General features: G+C 36.7%; 2 protein-coding genes across 2 annotated transcripts; one reads left to right on the top strand and one right to left on the bottom strand.

Annotated features, from left to right (window-relative positions):
• Positions 1 to 1,048: 1,048 nt before the first annotated feature.
• capn5a (calpain 5a) lies at positions 1,049 to 23,726 on the bottom strand (the record flags this gene model as incomplete). The annotated part of the gene is made up of 12 exons (XM_079826189.1): positions 1,049 to 1,231; positions 2,693 to 2,829; positions 3,767 to 3,888; positions 3,970 to 4,166; positions 6,917 to 7,039; positions 7,142 to 7,337; positions 8,572 to 8,649; positions 10,105 to 10,298; positions 11,319 to 11,511; positions 11,701 to 11,909; positions 18,992 to 19,123; positions 23,562 to 23,726. 12 exons carry the CDS (start codon positions 23,724 to 23,726, stop codon positions 1,049 to 1,051), a joined length of 1,929 nt encoding a protein of 642 aa, XP_079682315.1.
• ompa (olfactory marker protein a) lies at positions 13,069 to 13,551 on the top strand (the record flags this gene model as incomplete). Its single annotated transcript, XM_079825272.1, has 1 exon — positions 13,069 to 13,551. One exon carries the CDS (start codon positions 13,069 to 13,071, stop codon positions 13,549 to 13,551), a length of 483 nt encoding a protein of 160 aa, XP_079681398.1.
• Positions 23,727 to 24,451: the final 725 nt, after the last annotated feature.

Genomic DNA, 24,451 nt, shown 5'->3' with positions numbered 1-24,451 from the left:
TTTGTTTATGACTATTATTAGTGTGAAGAGGTAGAAAATGACCAAATCTGAATATTAATATAATGTATAATAAATATATATATATATATAAAAAAAACATGTACATTAGTTTTGCATGTTTGCAAATACCATTTGAAAGACGATTAATTAAAACAAGAAAAAAGGCAAAACCCCACAACCTGAGTGATGTGCTCCTCCCTTTCTGATGACATACTGACACCTGGTGGTTATAATTGGTCTTTACACTGTATAGATAACCTCTCAAGTGGTGGATAACATATCATATAGTAAACAATATTTATATTTAATGTTTAAAATAATATGGAACAGCTGTATGGCTCTATTTATATGCATTATACATTGGTTGTTCATTAAACAGGGACATTTTCACATGTCTGTCTAATACTTTTACTTCGAAGACCATGTTCAACATAAACAAATCCTGGATTCTGGTAAACACATGAAAACAGCTGATAAAACACTATATAAAGTGGAAAAATGTTTCCTTTCACAAAAGCTTGACAAACTTGGCACAGGTTTATAAAAATCAACACAAATTCAAGATAATGGCAAATATTTGAAGGAGAAAAATACAAAAAAGGAATGCCCTCCATATTTAAACATTTAGTGTAAACAGAGATTAAACAGAAGTCGTCCTTTACCTTCCATTACTAATTGTTTGGCCAACTTATGTTAATATACAAATATAAAACTGAAATTCATTACTACATATCTGAACTACCTTACCTGAATAGTGAAGAGTGGTATTAGATAAATGCATATACAGCATGCTATTTCATATACGGATAGAGATGCATTTCCTATAATATCTGGATATATATATAGAGATTTCACAAAGACAAACACAATGGGAAGCACATAATACCAGGAAAGAACAGCTTTAAGGTGTAAAAAGTGCTTGTAAACAAGTACATTTTGCTTTCAAGAAACATTCCCAAAAGAAAAAAAGGCCATGTAAATATATGTGTAATACATCACATAAAGTACTCTAGGATTTACCACAGGAATAGCGTGAAAGTGAGTGACGTCAGATGTTGGTAAGGACATCGCTGGTACTGAGGCTCACCGAGACGAGACCCGAGAGGTCAGTGTTCTGCCGGTTTCCTTTGTCCCGGAGGTGAAGGGTGTGAAGCTGCTGCAGGTCAGACAGGTCACCGCTCAAGGTCACCTGACCCATGAATGAGTCCTTCAGAAGGTTCTTGTTGTAGATCTGATTGACACAACAGAAAGGTAAACAAACAGACAGATTACAGTGGGGAATATGATGGAATCGATTCATCATGACAATATTAGCTACACTATATCGGGACACCCCTCCAAAATATTGAATTCAGGTGCTCCAATCACTTCCATTAACATTAAACCATTATCACCAAGTGCAATGCAAAGCGTTGGATGCAGTGGTGTAAAGCACGCCGCCAGCGGACTCTAAAGCAGTGGAGACGCGTTCTCCAGAGTGACGAATCACGCTTCTCTGTCTGGCAATCTGATGGACGAGTCTGGGTTTGGCGGTTGCCAGGAGAACGGTACTTGCCTGACTGCATTGTGCCAAGCGTTTGGCAAGTTTGGTGGATGGGGTTGTTTTTCAGGGGAAGGGCTTGGCCCCTTAGTTCCAGTGAAAGGAACTCTTAATGCTTCAGCACACCAAGACATTTCGGCACACCAACTTTGTGGGAACATTTTGGGGATGGCCCCTTTCTGTTCCAACATGACTGCGCACCAGTGCACAAAGCAAGGTCCATAAAGACATGGATGAGCGAGTTTGGTGTGGAGGAACTTGACTGGCCTGCACAGAGTCCTGACCTCAACCCGATAGAACACCTTTGGGATGAATTAGAGCGGAGACTGCGAGCCAGGCCTTCCCGTCCAACATCAGTGCCTGACCTCACAAATGCGCAAGAAACACACTCCTAAACCTTGTGGAAAGCCTTCCCAGAAAAGTTGAAGCTGTTATAGCTGAGGGTGGGCCAACTCCATATGAAACCCTATGGATTAAGAATGGGATGTCATTAAAGTTAATGTGCATGTAAAGGCAGGCGTCCCAAAACTTTTGGCAATATAGTGTATGTTTCCATCCATCCATTTTTACGTGAATTTTGGGATATCAAAAACACTGGATAGAAATGCCAAATGCACATAAAAAGGAGGAGGATAATTTTTTATCTGATAAAAAATGTGCAAAAAATAAATCCCTTGATGCGCAACAAAAAAAACTCACACGACTTTGTCTCAACAGAGGATGTGATGGATAACTGAACTAACCAGCAGACCAATCGCATCACACAGCCTCTGAAATGCTGGCTTGGTTGTTCTGAAATGCTTGAGCGAAAGTCTGTCATCAAAATGATTTGGTATAATTTCCTCCCAGAGCGGTCTCACACTAGCGTTCCCAAACACCAGGGATGTGAACACAAAACAACATTTATTGCGTATTCATGACACAGGAAAAAAGAGCCACAGTGGCTTGGCTTTCCTGATTGACCTCACTTGCATTTTTATTAGATATTTTGCGCCAATTTCCCAGGTAGTGACGATTTTGGTCTCTAGGACACATTGGATGGAAACTGTGTTTTATTCGCAAATGTTTTATGCAAAATTCTAATTTAAATTCTAAGTTAAATTCGCAACTTTGGATGGTAACTGCTACAAATTATTCCTAAAATACTGTCACCTGAATGCGGATCGGCTCTTTCGGCTTCTTCCTGTAGAAAACGGCTTTCACGTCAAAGTCTGGGGTCTGTGTGTCTTTGTGCACCTGAGATCGAACCTTCTCTCCCTCACAGCTGATGATGACGTACGGGTCAGACGCTGAAATAACAGGAAAAATACAAGAAAATACAAGATCTGAATGCACTTATCTTCAATTATAAACATGCTGGTAACTGTCTTATTAAAAAGCAAAAAAATGTCCAAATAAATATAGTAAAAGCAGTTTGGCATTGTGTTGTCATGTGACATGAAAATCCTGAAATAGGAGGAAATGACATCACAGAGAACACAGTTGTGTCTTATGACTAGGAGTCAAAGTTTCTTAAAATATCAGATCATTTGATCTTCTATGGTATCTCAAGATTAGTTCAAGTTTTAAAATGGTATAATTAAAATATATACCATTAAAATCAGACAAATTCAGACAAGCACAACAAAAGTATTTGTTATAATATATATTTGATAGATTAAAGCATGTCCACCACAATTCAACTTGCTGAGAATAAGACACTTCTTTAAAAAACATGAAAACATATTACAGACCCGAGCATTTGAGTGCTAGTGTACAGTGACATGCATTTAAGTTGTCAGAAAAATATTTGATTATTTTACTTGGTAGTATTAACACAAGATTTGATTTAATGTGTAAAAATGTCAAGTGCTATAACAAATATGAATTATAATAATAATTTGAAAAAAAAAATACTACACTCCTAAAAACTTGGCACATGCATTTTGAACTTAAATGCATATTATGTTGTTATATTACTAATAACAACAACAGCATATTATTATTAATAGTTAATAATTAATGATCAAAATGAATAATATATTTTATATACAATACATGTCATTTTATATATGCAATTTTAATTAACTTTGACAATCAAACTTGGCTGAAATTTGTTCAGAACTATTATATTTAATCAGAACGATCATATTTGATCTCTTTACGATATTTGGGAGATACTGTTATCGAGAGCATTTTTATAAGGGGCATTGTGTGCAAAAACAGAGAGAACATGACATTACTTACATCCATCTGAGTCCTGAGCCTTGAGTCCATCTGCTCTGTGGACGTGCACCTGTGTGACCAGCTTTGGATACCCACAACACCCTGTCCAGCACGTCTGGGGAGGCTCGTCTATTGTCAGCTCCCTTAAAACCACACAATCTTCATCGATACATTCATTATCGCTAATGCAAATAGAAAAGAATGTCTAATATATTACGCATTACTTGGAGGCGGAAGGTACATCCGTGAAGATACGCAAAAGGAAGTCTCCCTGCAGGCCGAGGTCAAAGGTTGTGGGAATGATGACATAGCGGCCCTCCTTCAGTTCCTTGCGCAGAAAGACGCTGCGGGAGTTAATGTAGACGGAGCTGCCCATCGTTTTCTGAACGGTGTGCATGCGGTAAATCCGGTTGAGCTCGACCTATCAGAGAACAAATAGGTGACCGATCAATCAATATTCATTTGTGTATGTGTGTACATACTCCTAACATTTTTCCCCCCATCTGTCACAGATGGAGTTTCCCACTGTCACCTTTCGGCTTGCTTAGTTAAAGTTGTTAAAGACACTTCAAATTCAGTAAAATTATCAATTTGACTGCACTAACACTATTGGTGACTGAATTTGAATAATGACACTAATTTTGCAACATCAACACTGTTATTGAACGGAAATGAATCAACATTAGCTTTTTCCATCCAAAGAAACAGAAGAACGGAGCTTGTTATAAGAGTCTGGGGTATAGGGACTTGAGGCACCTTGAGACTGAGACAAACTACTGTAACTGCTTTGAACCCGTTTCTTGTTTTCACGCAGACGAAACGCAATAAACACTGTCAAGTTATCTCGCGCTCGAATGCCTGGTGTTTGGGAAAACAATCATGTGAAACGGTTCTGGGAAGTCCTTATCCCAAATCATTTTGATGACAGACTTTGGTCATTTCAGAATGACCAAACCAACATTTGAGATGCGGTGCGATGTGATTGGTCCACTGATTAGTCCAGCTATTCAATCACATCCTCTGTTGAGGCAAAATCCTGTGAGTTTGTTGCGCATCAAAGGATTTAGTCATTTTGGTTTCCATCATAGTTTATTCTTATTAGATAAAAAAAAAAAAAAATCTGCCTCAATTGAGCGCATACATTTTTTATTCACTTTTTAAAAATGTATGTGTATCTTGTCGTTTCTATCCAGTGTTTTTTATGTAATCTCCCAAAATTTGCCAACATTGCACTGACTAAACCTGAATAATGACACTATTGTTGAGTTGCAGATTTTGTCATTGATTCTGTTATTTTTTTGTTTATGACTGTTATGAAGCTGCTTTGAAATTATTTGTATTGCGCTTTATACAATACAGATTAAGGTGACTATATACAGCTATGCTTCTTTTTTAGAAAGAAATTATATCTGTGAGGATTTCCAGTCAGGATTTAGACCGTATCATAGTACTGAAGCTGCTCTCATTAGAGTTACAACTGATTTGCTCTTATCATCCGACCGTGGTTGTATCTCTCTATTAGTGTTACTCAATCTTAGTGCTGCATTCGATACTATCGACCACAACATTCTTCTGAATGGACTCGAAAATTATGTTGGCATTAATGGAATTGCATTGGCATGGTTTAAATCATATTTATTTGACCGCTATCAGTTTGTAGCAGTAAATGAAGAGTTTTCATTGTTATGCTGACGATACTCAGCTCTATATTTCTTTGCCCTGATGAAACTGACCAATTCACAAGATTGACGGAATGCATATCTGATATATAAAATTTAATGACTAGTAATTTCCTACAACTTCCTCTGCACGTAGTAACCTAGAATACTCTCTAACACTTGATGGCTGCTCTGTCAAGCCCTCTTCGTCAGTTAGGAATCTGGGTGTGCTCTTTGATACCAATCTTTCATTTGAAAGCCACGTTTCTAGCATCTGTAAAACTGCATTTTTCCATCTTAAAAATATATCTAAATTTTGGCACATGCTTTCAATACAAAATGCTGAACAGTTCACGCGTTCATGACCTCAAGGCTAGATTATTGTAATGCTCTACTGGGTTGTTGCCCTGCTCGCTTAATAAATAAACTGCAGCTGGTCCAAAACTCAGCAGCTCGAGTTCTTACTAGAACCAAGAAGTATGACCATATTAGCCCGGTTCTGTCAACACTGCACTGGCTCCCTATTAAACAACGTATATATTAAAAAATCTTGCTTATTACTTACAAAGCACTAAATGGCTTAGCTCCCCAGTACTTGAGCTCTTAACGCATTATACTACATCACGTCTACTGCGGTCTCAAAATTCTGGGCAGTTGATAATAACTAGAATATCCTTTTCCAATTTAGCACCTATATTTTGGAACGGTCTTCCTAGCAGTGTTCGGGAAGCAGACACACTCTGTCAGTTTAAACCTAGACTAAAAACACATCTCTTTACTATGGCATTCACATAGAACATTATCAATTTCTATTATTCAAATCAGTTAAATGATCGTTTTAGGCTGCATTAACTAGGTCTGCTGGAACCAGGAACACTTGCCATAATGTCTGATGCACTTGTTAAATCATAAAAAGAATGGCATCTACGCTAATGTTAGTCTCTCTGTTTATCCAGAGGTTTACTGTAGTCTGCCGGATCCAGATCAGATGCTGGACCTGCGCCTAGACACGACCACAACACAGCCCTGAAGTGTAAGCAGAGACCATGTCAACTAGACTCTCCCCTGTGAAGGCCTCCTTCCCTACAGATAAAAACACATATGCACACATACGTATTCAAACACGCTTGCCTTTAGGCTAAATACGTAATGCTTGCGTACATGCCGTCGCCGTTTTCACGGATTCGCCTTTTTAGGGGTTTATGCGGGGATGATGATGGTATAGGTTCAAAACTATTTCAAACCTATTTCATGATTTGCATTCTCGGGCCACCAGAAGCTGTTGCCGTGCGGATGGGGTCCGGAACGCAATGGGGGTTTTCTGATTTAATTGAAGATGGTGTTGTTTAAATGGCACCAAAATTAAATAACTAGTCAGTTTTTACAACAGACATTAATCAAAAACTTTTCTTCAAAAACAAAATGAATTTCCTATTATCACTGTAAAGCTGCTTTGAAGCAATCCGTGTTGTAAAAAGTGCTATATAAATGAAGGTGACTTGATTTGACATACTTTTTGGATATCAAAGCCGATGGCAATGTTTTCTCCTTTGCCTTCTGTGGTTCGAACTCTCCTGTCCTGCTGCTGTAGGCAGATCAAAACTTCATCCTCTGGCTTCGTCACGTCAAACACGTACTGAAAAACAGTGACACGCTCTTCAGTACACGACAAGTCTACACAACACACACACACACACACACACACACACACACACACACTAATGAATGAGTGTCGCACCTGTGGGTTCTGGAGGAACGTGGCTTTGTGGTTAATGCAGCCTCCAGATCGGTTCCTTAAAGGGTCATCGTGGCGACACCAGGAGCCTCGCATCACTTCCTCCTCCCAGGTCTTGTGGATGCTCAAGTATGACGTATTAATCAAGCGGCACAGAATCAGGTCTGTGAAATGCTTACAGAAATCATCAAAATCCATCCTGAGAGAGGAAAGATTAGGACACAGCAGGACGATAAAGAAAGATCATCAATAACAAGACAATGACAATACTGAAGAATTAACGAGTTCATTCTAAAGTAAAAAGCTTGATTGCACACTTTACATACATAGTTTAACTTTCATTTAAAGCTAAATTATATGTAATAAAAAAATCCTTTTCAAAGTTGTAAATTGAGTACATTTTACAGGAAAATACCATTTCAGTCTTTCTACTTCAAAATCTCACATTTAATTCAATGGGTTACCATTTCTTTGTAGTTATTTGTGAAATTTACTAACAATTTCACTAACATTTTTCAGTGCTCCTGTCATGATCATGTAAACCAGGTTAACCCAGTAACTGTCATATGATACGTGCAAAGATGCCAAAACAGGAAGATAACATGGTGACACTTTACAATAAGGTTTCGGTAACACTTTAGTTTAGGTCCAATTCTCACTGTTAACTAGATGCTTATTAGCATGCATGTTAGATATTTTAGATATTGGCTGTTTAATAGTACTTATAAAGCCCACATTAATGCCTTATTCTGCATGACCATATTCTACATTCCCTAATCCTACTCAATAGCCAAACTTGACAACTATCTTGCTAACTAATAATATGCAGTAATTAGAAGTTTATTGAGGCAAAAGTCGTAGTTCATAGTTAGTTAATAGTGAGAATTGTACTCTAATCTAAAGTGTGAGCAAGGTTTCATTTTATAACATTAGATAATGTATGAACGAAGATTAACTAACCATGAGCAATACATTTGTTACTGTTTTTGTTAATATTAGTTAATAAAAATACAGCCATTTATTGTTTGCTCATGTAACTTCACAGTGCATTAACTAATGTTAACAAATACAACTTTTGATTTTAATAATGTATTTGTAAATGTTGAAAGAAGTGCAGTTCATTAGTTCAGGTTAACTAATGTGGTTAACTAATGTCAGCTAATCAAACCTTATTGTAAAGTGTTACTCATACATTTCTGCACTGAATAGTTATTATAAGCGTTTTAACAAAATACAAGCTTCACATTTCTGCTTTTAAACCCTTTTTTAATGCTGAACGATGCAAAAGGATTTCCTGTGGTAATCGACACCATGTCACAGATAGAGCTCAAGTTGTATTCGATCAGAATATTCCTTTGTTCAACAGTGTCCTTCACAATTTTAATGCACAAAGTCCTAATACACAGCAAAACCAGTCAAGATATTAATCTCACCAGAACTCGCCATCATCCTCCACGGTCACACCCAAGCGCTCCCGCTCACCCTTACTGACTCTCTTCCACTCCTCTGAGCTGCAGACACACAGAGACAAACAGAAATGGATTCAGAAAACAACAACAGTGAAATTAAATTTTCACTGTAAAAAATAATATAATAAAAATAATAATAAACCAATTGAGAAATATGCCTGCTAACAAAGAATTTCTCCAATGGTTCAGGTAACTGAAAATGTTTGCTTTTGTATTTTTTAAACTTTGATCTTGACACCAGTTATTGTTTAATCGTTTGTTGCATTGATATAGCGCTTTTCTAGGCACTCAAAGCGCTAGAAGGGGGGAATCTCCTCAACCACCACCAATACCATGCTTAATCCCAAGATTAATTTACTGAAAAAAATACTACAGAGCCCTGCACATGACATGCAGGGGAAAATATATATTGTGGCCACGAATTAGGAATTCATTCCCTTGTTTTATTAATTTGTTCCCTCGTTTTAGTAAATCGTAGGCAGGTTGTAATAATTCGTCCCCTTGTTTTAGTTCAATCAAAACAGAGAAACAAATTAGTACAACGTGGCCACAATTTAATAAGTCATGGGATCAAATTCTTAACTCGAGGCTACAATATTGTCTGCATATCATGTGCGGGGCTTCGTAAAATGCTGTATTACAAATGTAAAAATGAAGTTCCCTTCAACCAAAACTAGAGGTAATCAAAATGTATGATTGTCCCTCCCACATGAAAATGTATTTTACAATTTAATAAAAAATATGAATCTGTTCTACATTAAAATATGCTTATATTTAATGGATTGGCAATGTAAGCATGATAAAAAAAAAGTATGCAAATACATTAATACGGCATTAAATGCATGTTATTAGGTCCCAGCACTCTTTCTGTCCAAAAAGTGATTGAAGACCCCTGATTTAGGCCATTCACTCTCACATTTAAATCTGGTTTTCACTCCAAAACCATGGTTAGTATAAACTCAAAGACAACTGCTGTATTAGCATGAACAAAAACATATTTAGTGCACCTTTTCAATGCTGAAATACGACACCTGATGTTCAGTTTGTCCTCCAGTAGGAGGCAGCATGATCACACAAATACACAGAGCATGTAAAACACTCAAACAAACAAAGCGTCTCTGTGTCAGCATATTTCCTGTTTTTCATAGCATCCTTTTTTTCTTGTTTTACATGGTTGGATTTTCATTTATGAAGCATGTTTTGATCTAAATCATTTCTCTTCCTAATTGTTCCGGAAATGTTAGTCTTAGGTGAATGCTGTCAACCAAAAGGGGGTATTTGTTTACATGATCATTTGAAGTGCTTCTTTCCTGTGATGCGAAGTTCCCTTTCCTATTGCACAAACAACGCTGATGCAGAAAACACTGTCATGAATTTAGTCTCCTCTAGTTCATGCTAGAACATTATGCAGACATTGTTTAAATGTGTACCGTCTGCTTTAACGATAAACCACACACACTCGACAGCAAAACTAACAGCTTGCAGATGTTCACAAACCTGTCGCTCCAAGCTCCATTCCACTCCCTCTGACCCCACGGGTTCCTCATACGGATCATGGAGAGCTTCTCTGATTTGAAGAACGCCAGAAAGCCGGTGCCCAGACGTACCTTACGCACGTCAGTTACAGCATATGCGTGACCTTTGACCAGGCCGCAGTCTAAACGGGCTTCCATGTCCGCCTGAGTAGTGGCCTACGGAAAAGAGAACGGTATGAAAACATGAGACTGGACGGCATGAAACTTGAGTTCATCACATTTCTTATTGCACGACACACAAATGCATTTGCGTATATAACGGAGATCTACCGGGCAGGACATTACAACACAATAAACAATAAAAATTCACATTGTTTTGAAAAGTATAGTCACAAAATTACGTATATTCCAATATGACTAGTGCAATAAAGACGCTAATGCTTGTGTTCATCACATTTCTTATTTCATGAAACACAAATGCATGTGACTTGACATCTCAGCCTCAGACAGACTGTTGGCTGAACGTCTGATGCATATGGAACACTTATATGGAAACACATCAGGAGTTTCAAAGTCATCATCTGATTGGTTGAATTCTACAGGATGTCCACGAGACGAGTGTGTTGCATTCTTTAACGGTCCGCCTAAAAACAAATGCTGTGACCGAGCGGACACATACTCTATCTCTCGAAGCTAACAAGGAAGTGACTTAAACTGCAATTCTTCGACTGGCCGCTAGAGATGTGCTGCCAAGATGGCGACGGCCGGCTACGCACACTTTTGGGATTCATAAACGCTCTTCAGAAACCTATGGGTGACGTCAAGGACAATACGTCCATATTTTTTTCCAGTCTATGCATGGTTGTGTCGACAAACTCCCTCGTGGAAGAAGAACGCTGTCATTTTTACAACTGTGACTATGAGCGCTTACCAGGATCAACTAAACGCTGGATTTTCAAAAGTATGTAAAGTTTGCGGCTCCATTGTGCAGTACACAGCATTCTTGAATTAATAATTTATAGATGCATGCCAGTCTGTTATTGCAGGGACATTGACTTTACATTTTCAAGGCCCTAAACATGACGCGGAACAAAGCAAACTGTGATTGGTTGCGTTACATGTCAGTCAAACGTCCTCTTGGGCGATCATTTACCAATGAAAGCTGCGATAGAGTCCAGACCTTCTGCCGTCAGTCTGAAGGTCTGGCTACACGAGACTACTTGACATCCAACTCACTTTAATGGAGCAGCTGATCAGGCCTCCTCTGTTGTGGACTTTCAGAACCCGCTCAAACAGCTGATGACGGGTCTCCTCCTCCTGGTTAAACTTCCCTTCCAGCAGATCCATGGGCTCAGATACACCGCCAGTGAAATCCACCAGAGCATCACCTGTGTTGCCACCATCCAAAGCCTCATAACATCCAGATAACCTGATAAATGAGGGAGCAGATAAATCAACCAATTTAATGATGGATTCTAATATGCTGATTTGGTGCTCAAGAAACATTTATTGTTATTATCATCAAAAAATATATATATATATATATATATCCCTCCAAGTATCTGCTAGCTTCATTGAATCAGACATTTTTCTTTCTGTTAATGGTCTTGGTACTTACTTGGCATAGGCTTTCTCCACCAGAGCACTCCAGAACTCATTACTGTCGTTGGAGTGGCAGTAGATGAGCTGCCCGTTTGCGGTTGGCAGTCGGTCATCAATGACAACGTCTACCCAATCCCCAAAACGCCAGAACCGAAAGTGAAAAATCCCAGCATAGCTCTCTGGTTTCTCCTTTTCCCATTCCTGGTCCTTCCAATCTGGAATAACCTACAAACAGCAAAATAATTTTTTTTTTAAATATATAACTGGAGTCAACTAAACCTAACACTGCCAGACCTGATGTAGATCAGAAAAATATGGTGAATAAAAACCATTAAAATACATGGAATTATGTATGGGTGAATCAAATAAAAGAAGATGCCCGGGTCATAGTTCACTCCAAAATCAAAGAAATAAGATTTTGTTTTTGCTTGAATAATTGTTTTGCAAAAATTAACCCTATTTTAAAGAATTTTACTATTATAATATAGCTATTTTAGTATTATTTAAGTATTTATTTATATTTGAATTATTAATATTTAAATATTTATTAGGAATTAAATTTCCATTTTAGTGTTTTCATTAAAAAAAAGTTTTTCATCTAATATTTCTTTTATTTTAGCCTTATTTCAATCAATGAAATAAGATAATATAAGAATATTTCAATCAAATCAAAATGTAATAATTTTAGTTAACAATAATAGATTTTAAGGACACTTTTTTAAGGACAAGAATTTTTGTATTTTTGTACATTTTAGGCATGTTTTTTCCCCACAATTCTAATCTCATTCAATAATAACAACAACAATAATAAAAATAATAATACAATATAGTAAGTGAAGAATTTATAAATCATAGCACTTGCTATACTGCATGTGCAGATTTAAAAAAAGTTTAATACATTACTTTTTTTTAACTATGTTTGGATTTTTGCTGTATGACAATCAAATAAAAAAAAATAAAAAAAATCAGGCAAAAAAGTTAAATGTCCAAATGCATTATGTTAATGACAATGTGGGCTTAGTTTTAAATAAATAAATGCATGTTGTTAACGTGAATATTTACACAATCCAAAAAACAACAACAAAGTTTTTAAACAGCAGCAAGCATCTGCTGTTGCCTAGCGCTGGAACACGTCAAACTCTAACAGTGAGTCTCCGGTTGGTTTGCGCCTCCTCCTGCTCCCAAAACTCATCCAGAGGCTCAGAGCATGTGAGGCAGAATCAATAAAGTCCCCAACTAAATGAGGCTTTTTGCCCATGGGGCCACAGAGGCGGGTGGGTGGGGATGGAAAGTGAAGGTTGAAAGAGGAGAGAGTTTATTCAGTCTCATACAGACACAAGCCATAAGCAGACGTATCCTCCCTCAACTTGAAGACGATCCGGTCATGGGTTCGGAAATGGAGCTGACTTTCACCGAGGACCTGCAGCTGACTGAGGTGATGCGTTTGAGGGTGCAGTCGCTGCAGCAGAGGGGCCAGAAGAGGCAGGACGGCGAGAGGCTTCTCCTGTCGCACGAGTCCGTCTACCGTCTGGACTTCAGCGAGCAGGAGCTGACCTTCTCCCACTGGAACGTGAACCTGCAAGGAACGGGCCGTTTCACCGTCACCGGCATCTGCCAGCTTTGGACGCCCGACCTGACCAACCTGATGACCAGGCAGCTGCTGGAGCCCATCGGCCAGTTCTGGAGGAACGCCGGAGATCCTGAGGATTCGCCCATCAAATGCCTGGAGGCAGACATCCAGGAGTTCGGAGAGAGGATAGCCGAGCTGGCGAAGGTGCGCAAAGTGATGTATTTCCTATTCGCCTACAAGGAGGGAGCGACGAAAGATCAAATCTCTTGCTCTTTGACCTTCAACAAAAACAAGTGACAGATCAAATCACCGTATCCTATAACCGCAGACAGGTTAGACGCTCTCTGTGATGGTCAGTCAAAACCTCTTTCTTTCACCAATCAACCAAAGTTCTTTGTGATAATAAAAACAGTCCTCAGTAGTTTCCTAAACTTCATGATGGTTTTATTAACCTGCCGATTGTTTGTTAAACATATGCATAAAGATATTGCCGAATGATTTTGTCTGGTTCACATGTAATCCAATGCCATGCTAGAGTGAATCTACAGTAAAATAAATAATGTTGTCAATCATTCGGTTTCTGTATGTGAATGTTTTGTTGATATGGTGAAGGCATCTGACTGGAAGGTCAACTGAGACACACTCGACCAGTGTCCGTCTCTCTCACACACACACACACACACACACACACACACACACACACACACACACACACACACACACACACACACACACACACACACACACACACACACACACACACACACACACACACACACACACACAACTGGATCAATCTCGGCAATCGAACAATGTGCCCAGCCTTCAGGCAAATGCCACACATTAGTTCTAGGAAGTCTGACTCATTTCCATGAATGTTTCAATGAACTGGTTCAACAAGCCAGTTCTTCTTTTACGTCATCGAGTGTTTCCGTTACAGATCCGTTGACATTTTATGTGACATAAATGAAAGGATATAGTGAGCTGTTTTTATAACTAGTTCAGTTCAATTTATGAATCAAGTTAAAAGAACGATTCTCACACAAAGCTATCAAAATGTTCTCTGTGTGCTATGAAACAAGTCAACTAAGCAGTCAATAAATGTGACAGGCACATTTAAACGATGTTAATATATGTAAATGCTAATTTCTCATATAATCTTTGAAAACTGACTTCAAACATTCACTTCCATAGTATTTTTCTTCCCATACTATGGAAGTCAATGGGGCACCATCAACTGTTTGCTTACCCATATTCTTTTGTGTTCAGCAGAAGAAAGAAATTCATACAGGTTTGGAACAACTTGAGGGTGAGTAAATGACAGAATTTTCATTTTTGGGTGAAGTTAGCATTTTACGAGAACAATGCAACACTCTAAGAATAAAATACACAGCGAAGACAAACCATTTTAATAACAGTTTTATTGATATTTCATGCAGTCCTAAACAGGTTTATTTTTGTTAACTAAAAACTAGAAGTCAACAATTAAAGTTTTTTTTTTAAATTAGCAATGGGTTCTGCGATTGTTTTCTCTATTAATCACAGATGTGATGCTGCCTTAGAATATGGTCAAAAAGAGATCTTAAATAGCACGATAAGGGCACGGCATACCTAACTTTAGCAACTTTAATACTGCCTAGGTAGGCAGCTCACTAGGTATGAGTGTGTGGCCAGATGAGATCTACGAGTGTGTGTCTGATGGGGCTCTTCAGGGGGACCACAGTAAGAGTTAGCGGACAGTAATTAGACCTCAGGAGGGAACAATATGTCTAGTAGAGACAGAACACACAACAAGTAGGGAGATCTAGCGCTCTGCGTACTGCGCGCCGGTGTGTAGCCGTGTAAGGTGCATTACTGCATGCGCTGCAGTGTGACAGCGACAGGCAGGACGTCCCGCGAGGCTCTTTAATGGCGCAACAGAGACGAATGACGTACAACTGTAAGCTAATGAGCAAATGGAAGTGCTTTAAAAAAACATTTCTAAGCATTTGGATGTGGAAAACTGCAACACATGGAAACAAACAAGTCATCTCGTGGGATCTGATGTTTGTCCACGATTGTGCATCGTATGTGGACACAAATGAAAATAGAGCAAAGGGATAACCCCAAGTCTCCAATTAGTCACAAGCCATCAACGCAACCTCATTGAATCTAAACAAGACTCGTCCTAATAACGCATCATTTGCTCAGTAAGCAGATCCCATGGCTCAATTTGTAAGGACTATTGTGTACCTGCAAGCATTGTGTAACGAGTCCACGGAACACTGTAAATAAAACAGCAGCAAGAAAACATTGAGCAGAGTTTGAGGTTTATTTCAAGATATACAAGTTTTCGAAAATCCAAACTAACATGATATTTATTATTTGTTAAACAGACAAACGTTCATAAAACCGTGCCAATCTAATGTTGCATTCACGCCATGTCTGATTTTTTTGTTAATATTGCAAAAATGGCTTGTGATACTCTTGGAAGAATCAGTAAAAATGTGTTAAAGTTGTTGTTATTGTTAAAAACTAAAACTAATAATTTTTGTAATTGAAAAAAGGCTTAAATAAATAATAAAATGTTACCTTGTCAACTAACTGAAATAAGTTGGAACTAAATATTTTTTTTTTAAAGTAAGCTAAATATAAATATTAAAAAAACTAAACAAAAACTTAAACTATTATTGAAATTAAATTGAAAAAAATAAATAATAAAAAATAAAAGCTAATAATAATCAAAATATTAATAAATAGAATAATAGAATACAAAAAATACTAAAATAACAAAAGTAATGTGCATTAGATGGCATGATGGTTGTCCATCATATGCCATCATTTTTTAACAAAATTGTGTTTATGAATTTATGCAGTTATTGTATTTTTGTAAATATTTAAATAAAAAAAGAAACAAATTGTAAAAAAAAATTTAATGAAACCAATTTAATGAAAAATATAAATATTTCTAGCAAATATAAAACATTCCTTTATATATATAATATATATATATATATATATATTGCTCGACCCCTTAGGGTTAATTATCATTGCCTGGAAAATATTACATATTTCAAATTTGTTGAGTTGTATTTTATCTGGCCATGGTGTGTCGCCACCAATATTACTAATATACCAACCGGACCAATATTATGTATCCTAATGAGCTTAATAAGCAGTGTTTGTGTGTCATTTAAAGTCACACTGTCTGACTATCAAATAAATATAAATATATATATGCACTTATGATAGTCAGAAAGTGTGACTTTAAATGACACACAAACACTGCTTATTAAGCTCATTAGGATACATAATATTGGTCCGGTTGGTATATTAGTAATATTGGTGGCGACACACCATGGCCAGATAAAATACAACTCAACAAATTTGAAATATGTAATATTTTCCAGGCAATGATAATTAACCCTAAGGGGTCGAGCAATGATGAAGTTTCACTATCAGCTAGTACGCAGTGGAATAGGTTGTAAATGTGCCAGTCTAGACTGAACGAGAATGATTTCCCACAGCATAGACAAGTGCTTGAAGTGGGGGGAAAAAAGTGGCGGTACTCCCGAGGTACCCCCCTGTTGTTTGAAATTGCGTTGCTGGGTGTTGTGGGTTGTCAGAGTACTGGCCCATTTCGAGCATAGAATCTATACAACTTGTGATATCATATTTCACACATCTTCTGACTAGTATATCCTGATTATGGGTGTACTCATTCTTACTAGAGGGAATATTAACTTTCATGGACATTTAACCTATTCATTAACCAAACTAATGATAAGGAGGTGGGTGTTGAGGTGGACTGCTGATATCAACAGAGCAGTTGTTCAAATCCTTAAAAACGTACCACAGTAATATTAGGGCTGGGCAATTTTTTTTTCAGATTAATAATTTTTTTTAAATGTGGTTTTTCAAAATCGATTCTCAAAGGCCACGAATCGATTTTTTTCCATGTTTATTTCCGCAAACATTGAGCATAAGATTAACGTAAATCTAATTAGTCTTCTCCTCTAGATGTTACTACTGTTCTCTATATAGATCAGTGGATGTCACCCTGTTATTTACCTTGCTCGATGTTACAAAGGAGCGAATGTCATTCATTCATTCATTCATTCATTCATTCAGTGCTTAAATGGCGGCTTCTGGTGCGTTGTGGACGTTTGTAATGCTGAGGTGAAATGCTGTAATAATAATTTGATGAGACATCACCCAGACGTTGCAACACCCCCACAGCTGAGCACACAACCGCTAAAAATAGATCACATACATGCAAATGCTTGCCTTGCATTATGATCATTGTATTAACCTGAGTGTTCACTTAAGCATGTACGTTGGCCACAATAGACATCAAATCAACTGAGTCAATAGACAGCGCAGGACCAATAATTCAAACCTAATAGCTTATATTATAAACAGATTTCCTCATATAAAAGTTAGTCCACTTAAGTCAGCACGTTAAGGTATTGTTGTTCATTACCGCGGCAACTACTTGTGTCCTTGAACGTGCTTCTCGTGTATGAAAAGTAACTGCACACATGACGGGCGGCAAAATCGCAAGAAAAGCTTGTTGTGTACTGAAAATAGCTGAAAATCATCCAATATACTTTTTGTTTTAGAATAAATATATCAAAATATCCATAAAAACAATGATATAAAACTTTTTTTTTTTAAATAAAGTTGCATCAAAATTGTACTGTATTTAACATAATTGTATGCATTTGAAATATAGAGATGTGTTGTGTTTTAATATACCCAAGTGTACCTAAAATAAAAATATACAGGTTTGTGGCTCTTAATTTCTTAATTACCCACTTGTAAACTTATGTTCACTGTTTTTTATATAAATATAGTATTTGTATTAAATCTATATTCATTGAGTTTAATCAAGAATCGAAATCGAATCGAATTGAGAGCATGCGAATCGAAATCGAATGGAAACATCTGAATCGATCCAGACAAAATACCATACACTCAAAAAAATTTGTTTATTTGCATAAACGATTCCATGAAGAACCTTTAACATTTATGGAACTTTACCATCCCACAAAAGGGTCTTTATAGTGGAAAGAGGTTCTTTATATTAAAATGTTCTTCACACTTGCTTCTTTTAAGAACCGTTCCCTGAAAGGATTTTTGTGGACTAAAAATGGTTCTGCAATGGCGTCGCTGCAAACTGCCCCATTCTGGAACCTTTAGTTTTAGTACAACCATTCAGAATAGCAAAGTGTAAACGGCCATCCGAATAAACGGACAGTGAGGTTACCAAATAACAACAATTTTATATCATCTGTCATGTATGCAACACATTTTTCTATGGTACATTAAAGTATACTGTACCTCACCTTACCTTAATTACTAGAGTTATTTTAGTTCAAATAAACATAGGTAATTCGTATTAGCAACCACTGTCATCGAAACAAGAAATTAAAATAAATACAAATTCTGCAAAGGTTCTTGCATTCTGTATGTACTTCCGTTTAATTATTTTATTTTATTTAAATTTGAATTTAGACACATTTAGCAGACTTTTTTATCCAAAGCTACTTGCATTGTTTTCAAGATTATCAATTCATGCATTCTTTATAAATCGAACCCGTGACCCTGGCATTGCTGCGGACACCGTGCTAATATTTTTTCCACCGTTTTTTGAATATCCCACACACACCATGTCAAGTTAAATGAGATACAAAGATTGGTAACGATGGTATTTAGGCATGGTTTCGGTTTTGGAAGAACAATGAAATGAACTCACCTTCTGCCACAGAGCTTCTCTGGAGGCCAGACTGGAACATGCTGCCACAAACCAGCAGTTTCCCAGCTGCCCCTGGTGCAGGTCATGGGCACTAATTCCATTCACAAACAAGTGTGGGTCTTCACAGAGCTCCTGTTATAGAGAGACAAAGAGGTTCCCATGTTTCAGTGCTCCATGTTCACACGCAAGCATGTGGGCAGTGTGTTTTTGTGAATTAGAAAACAGATCACCTGTAATTAAACCAGTCATGTTTTTCTGTTCTTGGTTGACCTGTTAGTGTGTCATTGAGGCACAACAACCTTGACTTGACTGAAATGGCATACCATTCATCCTAAGGATAACTAACTACCCACTCATAAGATTAGTTTAAGGGTTAGTTTTTTTCCTGAAATGAAAAAAAAAAAACAAGTGGAAGCTTCTTTTATCTGATTTTATCTCCTTTATCTAAAATGTGTTGTTGCAAACAGAGGAGAAACTTTAGGGACAGTTCACCCCAAAATGTATTCATCTAAAATGTTGTACATTAGTCATCATTTCCTCACCCTCAAGTTGTTCCAAACCAGTATTCATTTCTTTCTTCTACTGAAGAACAGTTGATGGGTCCCATTGACTTCCATATTATGAAAGAAAAAAATCTATGAAAGTCAATGGGGTCCATCAACTGTTAAATATTCATATAGGTTTGTAACAACTTGAGGGTAAAGAAATGACAGAATTTTCATTTTTGGGTGAACTATCCCTTTAAGAGTTCCCCACAATTTTCCACCAAAATAAAAGATTGATGGATTCTGAAGATGAAGAATTTAAGATATAATATTAGTATTGTATTTCTGTATAAAAAAAAAAAAAAAAAAAAAAAAAAAAAGTTACAGTAAACTAGTTTATAACAATGGTAATAAAAAGTTGCCCCTTTTATGCAGCCCTATAAACAATAAACATAGCAAACCTGAAGCTTTAAAAAATGCTCCAATTGCATTAATAAAAATTATCATAAAATAAATAATTAGATACATACAGGCAGACATTGCAGTTCAAAAGTTTTTGATCGGTAAGATTTTTTATGTTTTTAGAAGAAGTCTCTTATGCTCACCAAGGCTGCATTTATTTGATTAAAAATACAACAAAAACTAAATATTGTGAAATATTATTGAAATGTTAAATAACTGTTTTCTATTGTAATATATTTTCAAATGTAATTTATTCCTGTGAAGCAAAGCAGAATTTTTAGCATCACTACCCCAGTCTTCAGTGTCACATGATCCTTCAGAAATCATTCTAATATGCTGATTTGCTGCTCAAGAAACATTTATGATTATTATCAATATTGAAAACAGTTGTGTCAAAAAAAAAATTATTCCTTGATTAATAAAAAGTAAAAAAATAAAAAAACAGCATTTATTTTAAATAGAATCTTTTGTAACATTATAAATGTCTTTACTGTCACTTTTGATAAATTTAAAGCAACCTTGCTTAATATTTTCATATTTTTATTCTTAGAATTTGTTTTACTATGTTCTTGTTGTATTTGTATTGTATATGTGCACTTGAAGCTTCAGTACCAAGAAAAATCACTTGTGGGTGCAAGCACACTTGGCAATAAAGCGTTTTCTGATTCTGATTCTAAATGTATTCATTTCTTTCCCCCAAAAAAAAATTATCATAAATTCTTACTGACCCAAAACTTTTGAACGATAGTACAAAGATAGTATTTCAGATAAATACTCTTGTTTTGATGCTAAATGATGCTTAAAAAAACAACAGCTGCAGTGAGGAAGAGCTGCTTCATGTGACATTCATGAGTGAAGGTCTGTTTTCGCCACCGGCCTGAGTAAACAAAACATACTTTGCTTCGACAAACAGTAGAAACGGTGCAGTTCCTGACACAGGAGGTTAGTGGGCGGATGATTGTATTGCACTTGTTCAACTGCATTGCACTTACATGCCTGAACAGAACACCGTAACTCATGATGGACGATGAAAAAGGGAGTTTCCTGAATATATGTAACAATGCTCCCTAAATGCAAACACACTGCTCTGGGTGACCGTATTTGCTCAACTTTGGGGTGTAACGTTTGCGTTTCTGACATGAATGATTCCTCAAATCATGCAGTTTGCTGAGGAGATTCGCTGTTACTTTACTAAGTCATCAGATCCACCTTTTTCACTTGGCAGATGATAAAACGGATAGAAAAAAACAATAAATCACATATGAAAAAAAGCCAAATCTACAGATCAAAATCACTGAGCAAACATGGTTACATTAGCCACTCACTAGCTGAAATAACCTTTAAGCTCGTCTTACAATGACAATCCATTCAGCGGATTACTTAAAACCTCATGCATATTTAACTACTTAATGGAATGCCAAAAAGGCTTTTCCCACAGCGTTTTAATGGACTGGGTTTTAATCGACAAAGATCTTTTAGGCTTGGGTTTGCGTGATGGGCTTTAGCTAATTGCTGCTGAAAAGACACTGAAAACAGTGGGGAGGGGAAGAAAGAAGAGAAAAAATACATTTCATAGTACAAGAAATCTCATTATCTTAAAGACCTTCTGATTTAAAAGGATAGTTCACCCTGAAATGAAAATAAAGCAATCTTTTACTCACCCAGGTGTTGTTCCAATGCCCTTCTATCTTTTTCGGACCTCAAAAGCAGAAATTTGAAAAATAGTCTTGCACGCGCTCCTCCATATAATGGCAGTGGATAGTGACCAGGCTAAAACATTACAAAAGTTTCACGCAATGATACAGTGAGACACGCACCATATATGGAAAATGTTCAGGAGGAATACCATAAGGCTCGGACACACTCACAGGAACGCGCTCAGAGTAACGACCAAGCTCAGTATTTTGACTGAATAATACGGTTTCTTTCTCGCAAAACCTTATAGTATGCCTCCTGAACACTTTCCATATATGGCACGCATCTCACTGTATCATTCAGTGATACTTTTGTATCATTTTTGTAATGTTTTAGCCTGGTCCCTATTCACTGCCATTATATGGAGGAGCGTGTGCAGGATTATTCTTTAAAATTTCTGCTTTTAAGGTTTGAAAAAGATAGAAGGACATAGGGCATTGGAACAACAGCAGGGTGAGTAAAAGATGGCTTTATTTTCATTTCAGGGTGAACTATCCCTTTCAAATTTTGCTAAAATTGTGCTCATCTGTGAATTTCTGAGCAAGTTGGTTAGAGCTGCTCAGATTTGTGAATTGATAATATACACTACTGTTCAAAAATTGAGAAAGATTTTTTGTTGTTGTTGAAAGAAATGGGTGCAGCAAGGGTGCATTAAATAGTCATATTTTCTAACATTATACATGTATTTACTGTCACTTTTGGTCAGTTTAATATATATTTTTTTAACGTTCTATTCATCAAAGTCTCGCAGTTTCCGCAGAAATATGAAGCAGCAATAATAATAATAATAATAAATGTTTCTTGTGCACCAAATCAGCATATTAGAATGATTTCTGAAGGATCATGTGACACTGAAGACATTAATGATGCTGAAAATTCAGCTTTGCATCACAGGAATAAAATACATTTTAAAATCTATTCAAATACAAAGCAGTTATTTTAAATTGTAATACTATTTCACAATATTACTGAAATGTTTTGATCAAATAAATGCAGCCTTGGTGAGCAGAAGAGACTTCTTTCAAAAATCTTACTCACCCCAAACTTTTGAATGCTAGCGTACTAAATATTGCATATGAAAACAGATTTATTTATATGCTGAGAAAACAGATTGATTTATCACACACCAAAACTCCAGTTATGACACCTACAGGAAATTATTCCTGTACACAAAACTTTCCTCAGGCACATTTCTAAACAATAGCTATTATAATCTTTGGCTAAATATAATATAGTCAAGCATACACAACCGAGTCGAGCAGGGGACTGTATGAAGAGGTTATTGTTTTAACTACAAACACATTTATCTGGCATCAGTTTAAACGTGTAAGCTACACGTGGTGTCCAGTTACACAAGAACTATGGCCAGAAGAGCCACACCTTCCATAAGCACAGAGCTCAGATATGATTAATGACAACAAACAGGTTATTTAAGTCATGGGTTTAATCTAAGCAGCCATAAAATCCACCTTCAACTGATTCAAGTGTATTAATAGTTACTAAAGGGCAGCAATTATCAAGTCTTTCGATTAATTCTTTCGTAATTAGTGTTGTTAATTGATATACTAAGGCGACGGCGTTTGTTCAAATACTGGACTTTAAGTGTCAAATGATCAGATTTATGAAATAAATAATAAAATAGATCAATATTTCAGATTTATTAAATATATCTGATTACAAAATATTTAGATTTCTTTCATAATAAAATAGGGAAAATAGATTATTCAGATTTAAGGAATACCATTTTTTCTAAAATAATTCGATTTTTTAATAATAAAATTGGGAAAATACCATTATTTTCTGACAAAATTAAGCTAGAATAAAAATTATTTTCAACAACAAATTCACATTATGCAAAAAATGACTCGCATTATTTGCATCAAAGTAGAATTTGAATCTAAAACAGGCCTAGTATTTGTTCTTTATACCTTTGGTCTCTTCCAGGTGACTTTTCCAATGCGGTTTCCATGATAGAAGAGTGACTGGTCCACTGGGAGGAAGATTGGGTCTTCAAACAGAGTCCTGCTCTGCTGGCACTGTTTCCTCAGGGCTGAAAACTGCTGCCCTTCAAACGGCTTCACTGACGAGAACATCCTGCAGTCTGGAACGACACAAACACAAGATCATAATGCAGGAACGCTCTGCGGGTTATTGACCTGCATGGGCACTGGGATTGCTTTACTGCAATATCGTCTACATTTACGTGATCTGTTCCGGTGTAAGTCTGTGTTTTCAGAGGAAATACGGTAGTAATTCAGAAGAAGAACTGAGTTATGAGTGTCATTTATAAAACAGTGCAAAAAAGCTAATGTAGAAACACCGTTCTGGATGTGTTAGGCGTGAATAACATTCAACACAGTTTGACGCTAAGTATACGGTGCAAATATCTGGAAGAGAACACAAAAATTAAAACTCAGAAACTTGGACATTGTACCAATCATACAATTTAGTGTAAAAGACAATAATATGGGGTTTATGGCAAGAATATGAATTTTAACTAATATTTAATATTGCAAAAATTTTGGGACTCCTGCCTTTACGTGCACATGAACTTTAACCCTTTCATGCATAGTGGTCAGTACAGTGGAGAGCTATTCAAAAAGCATTTTCTATGCATATGCATGGGTTTTGAGGGCATAGTTGCACATCAACCTCTACAGTGGACCCTCGTGCATCATCCTATACATTGCCACCAAGTGGCAAGCCATTGCATATCCATTCCCCTTCTATCCTAGGAGACTCTTGCAGGTAAAAAAAATGTTGTAACGTCAAGCAATATCTAATGAGAACAGTTCAATTTTCCAAGTATTGATTTTAG

This window comes from Gobio gobio (assembly GCF_949357685.1).
Source record: "Gobio gobio genome assembly, chromosome: 9".
Taxonomy (NCBI): domain Eukaryota; kingdom Metazoa; phylum Chordata; class Actinopteri; order Cypriniformes; family Gobionidae; genus Gobio; species Gobio gobio.
This window is presented reverse-complemented; position numbering and strand designations above follow the sequence as displayed.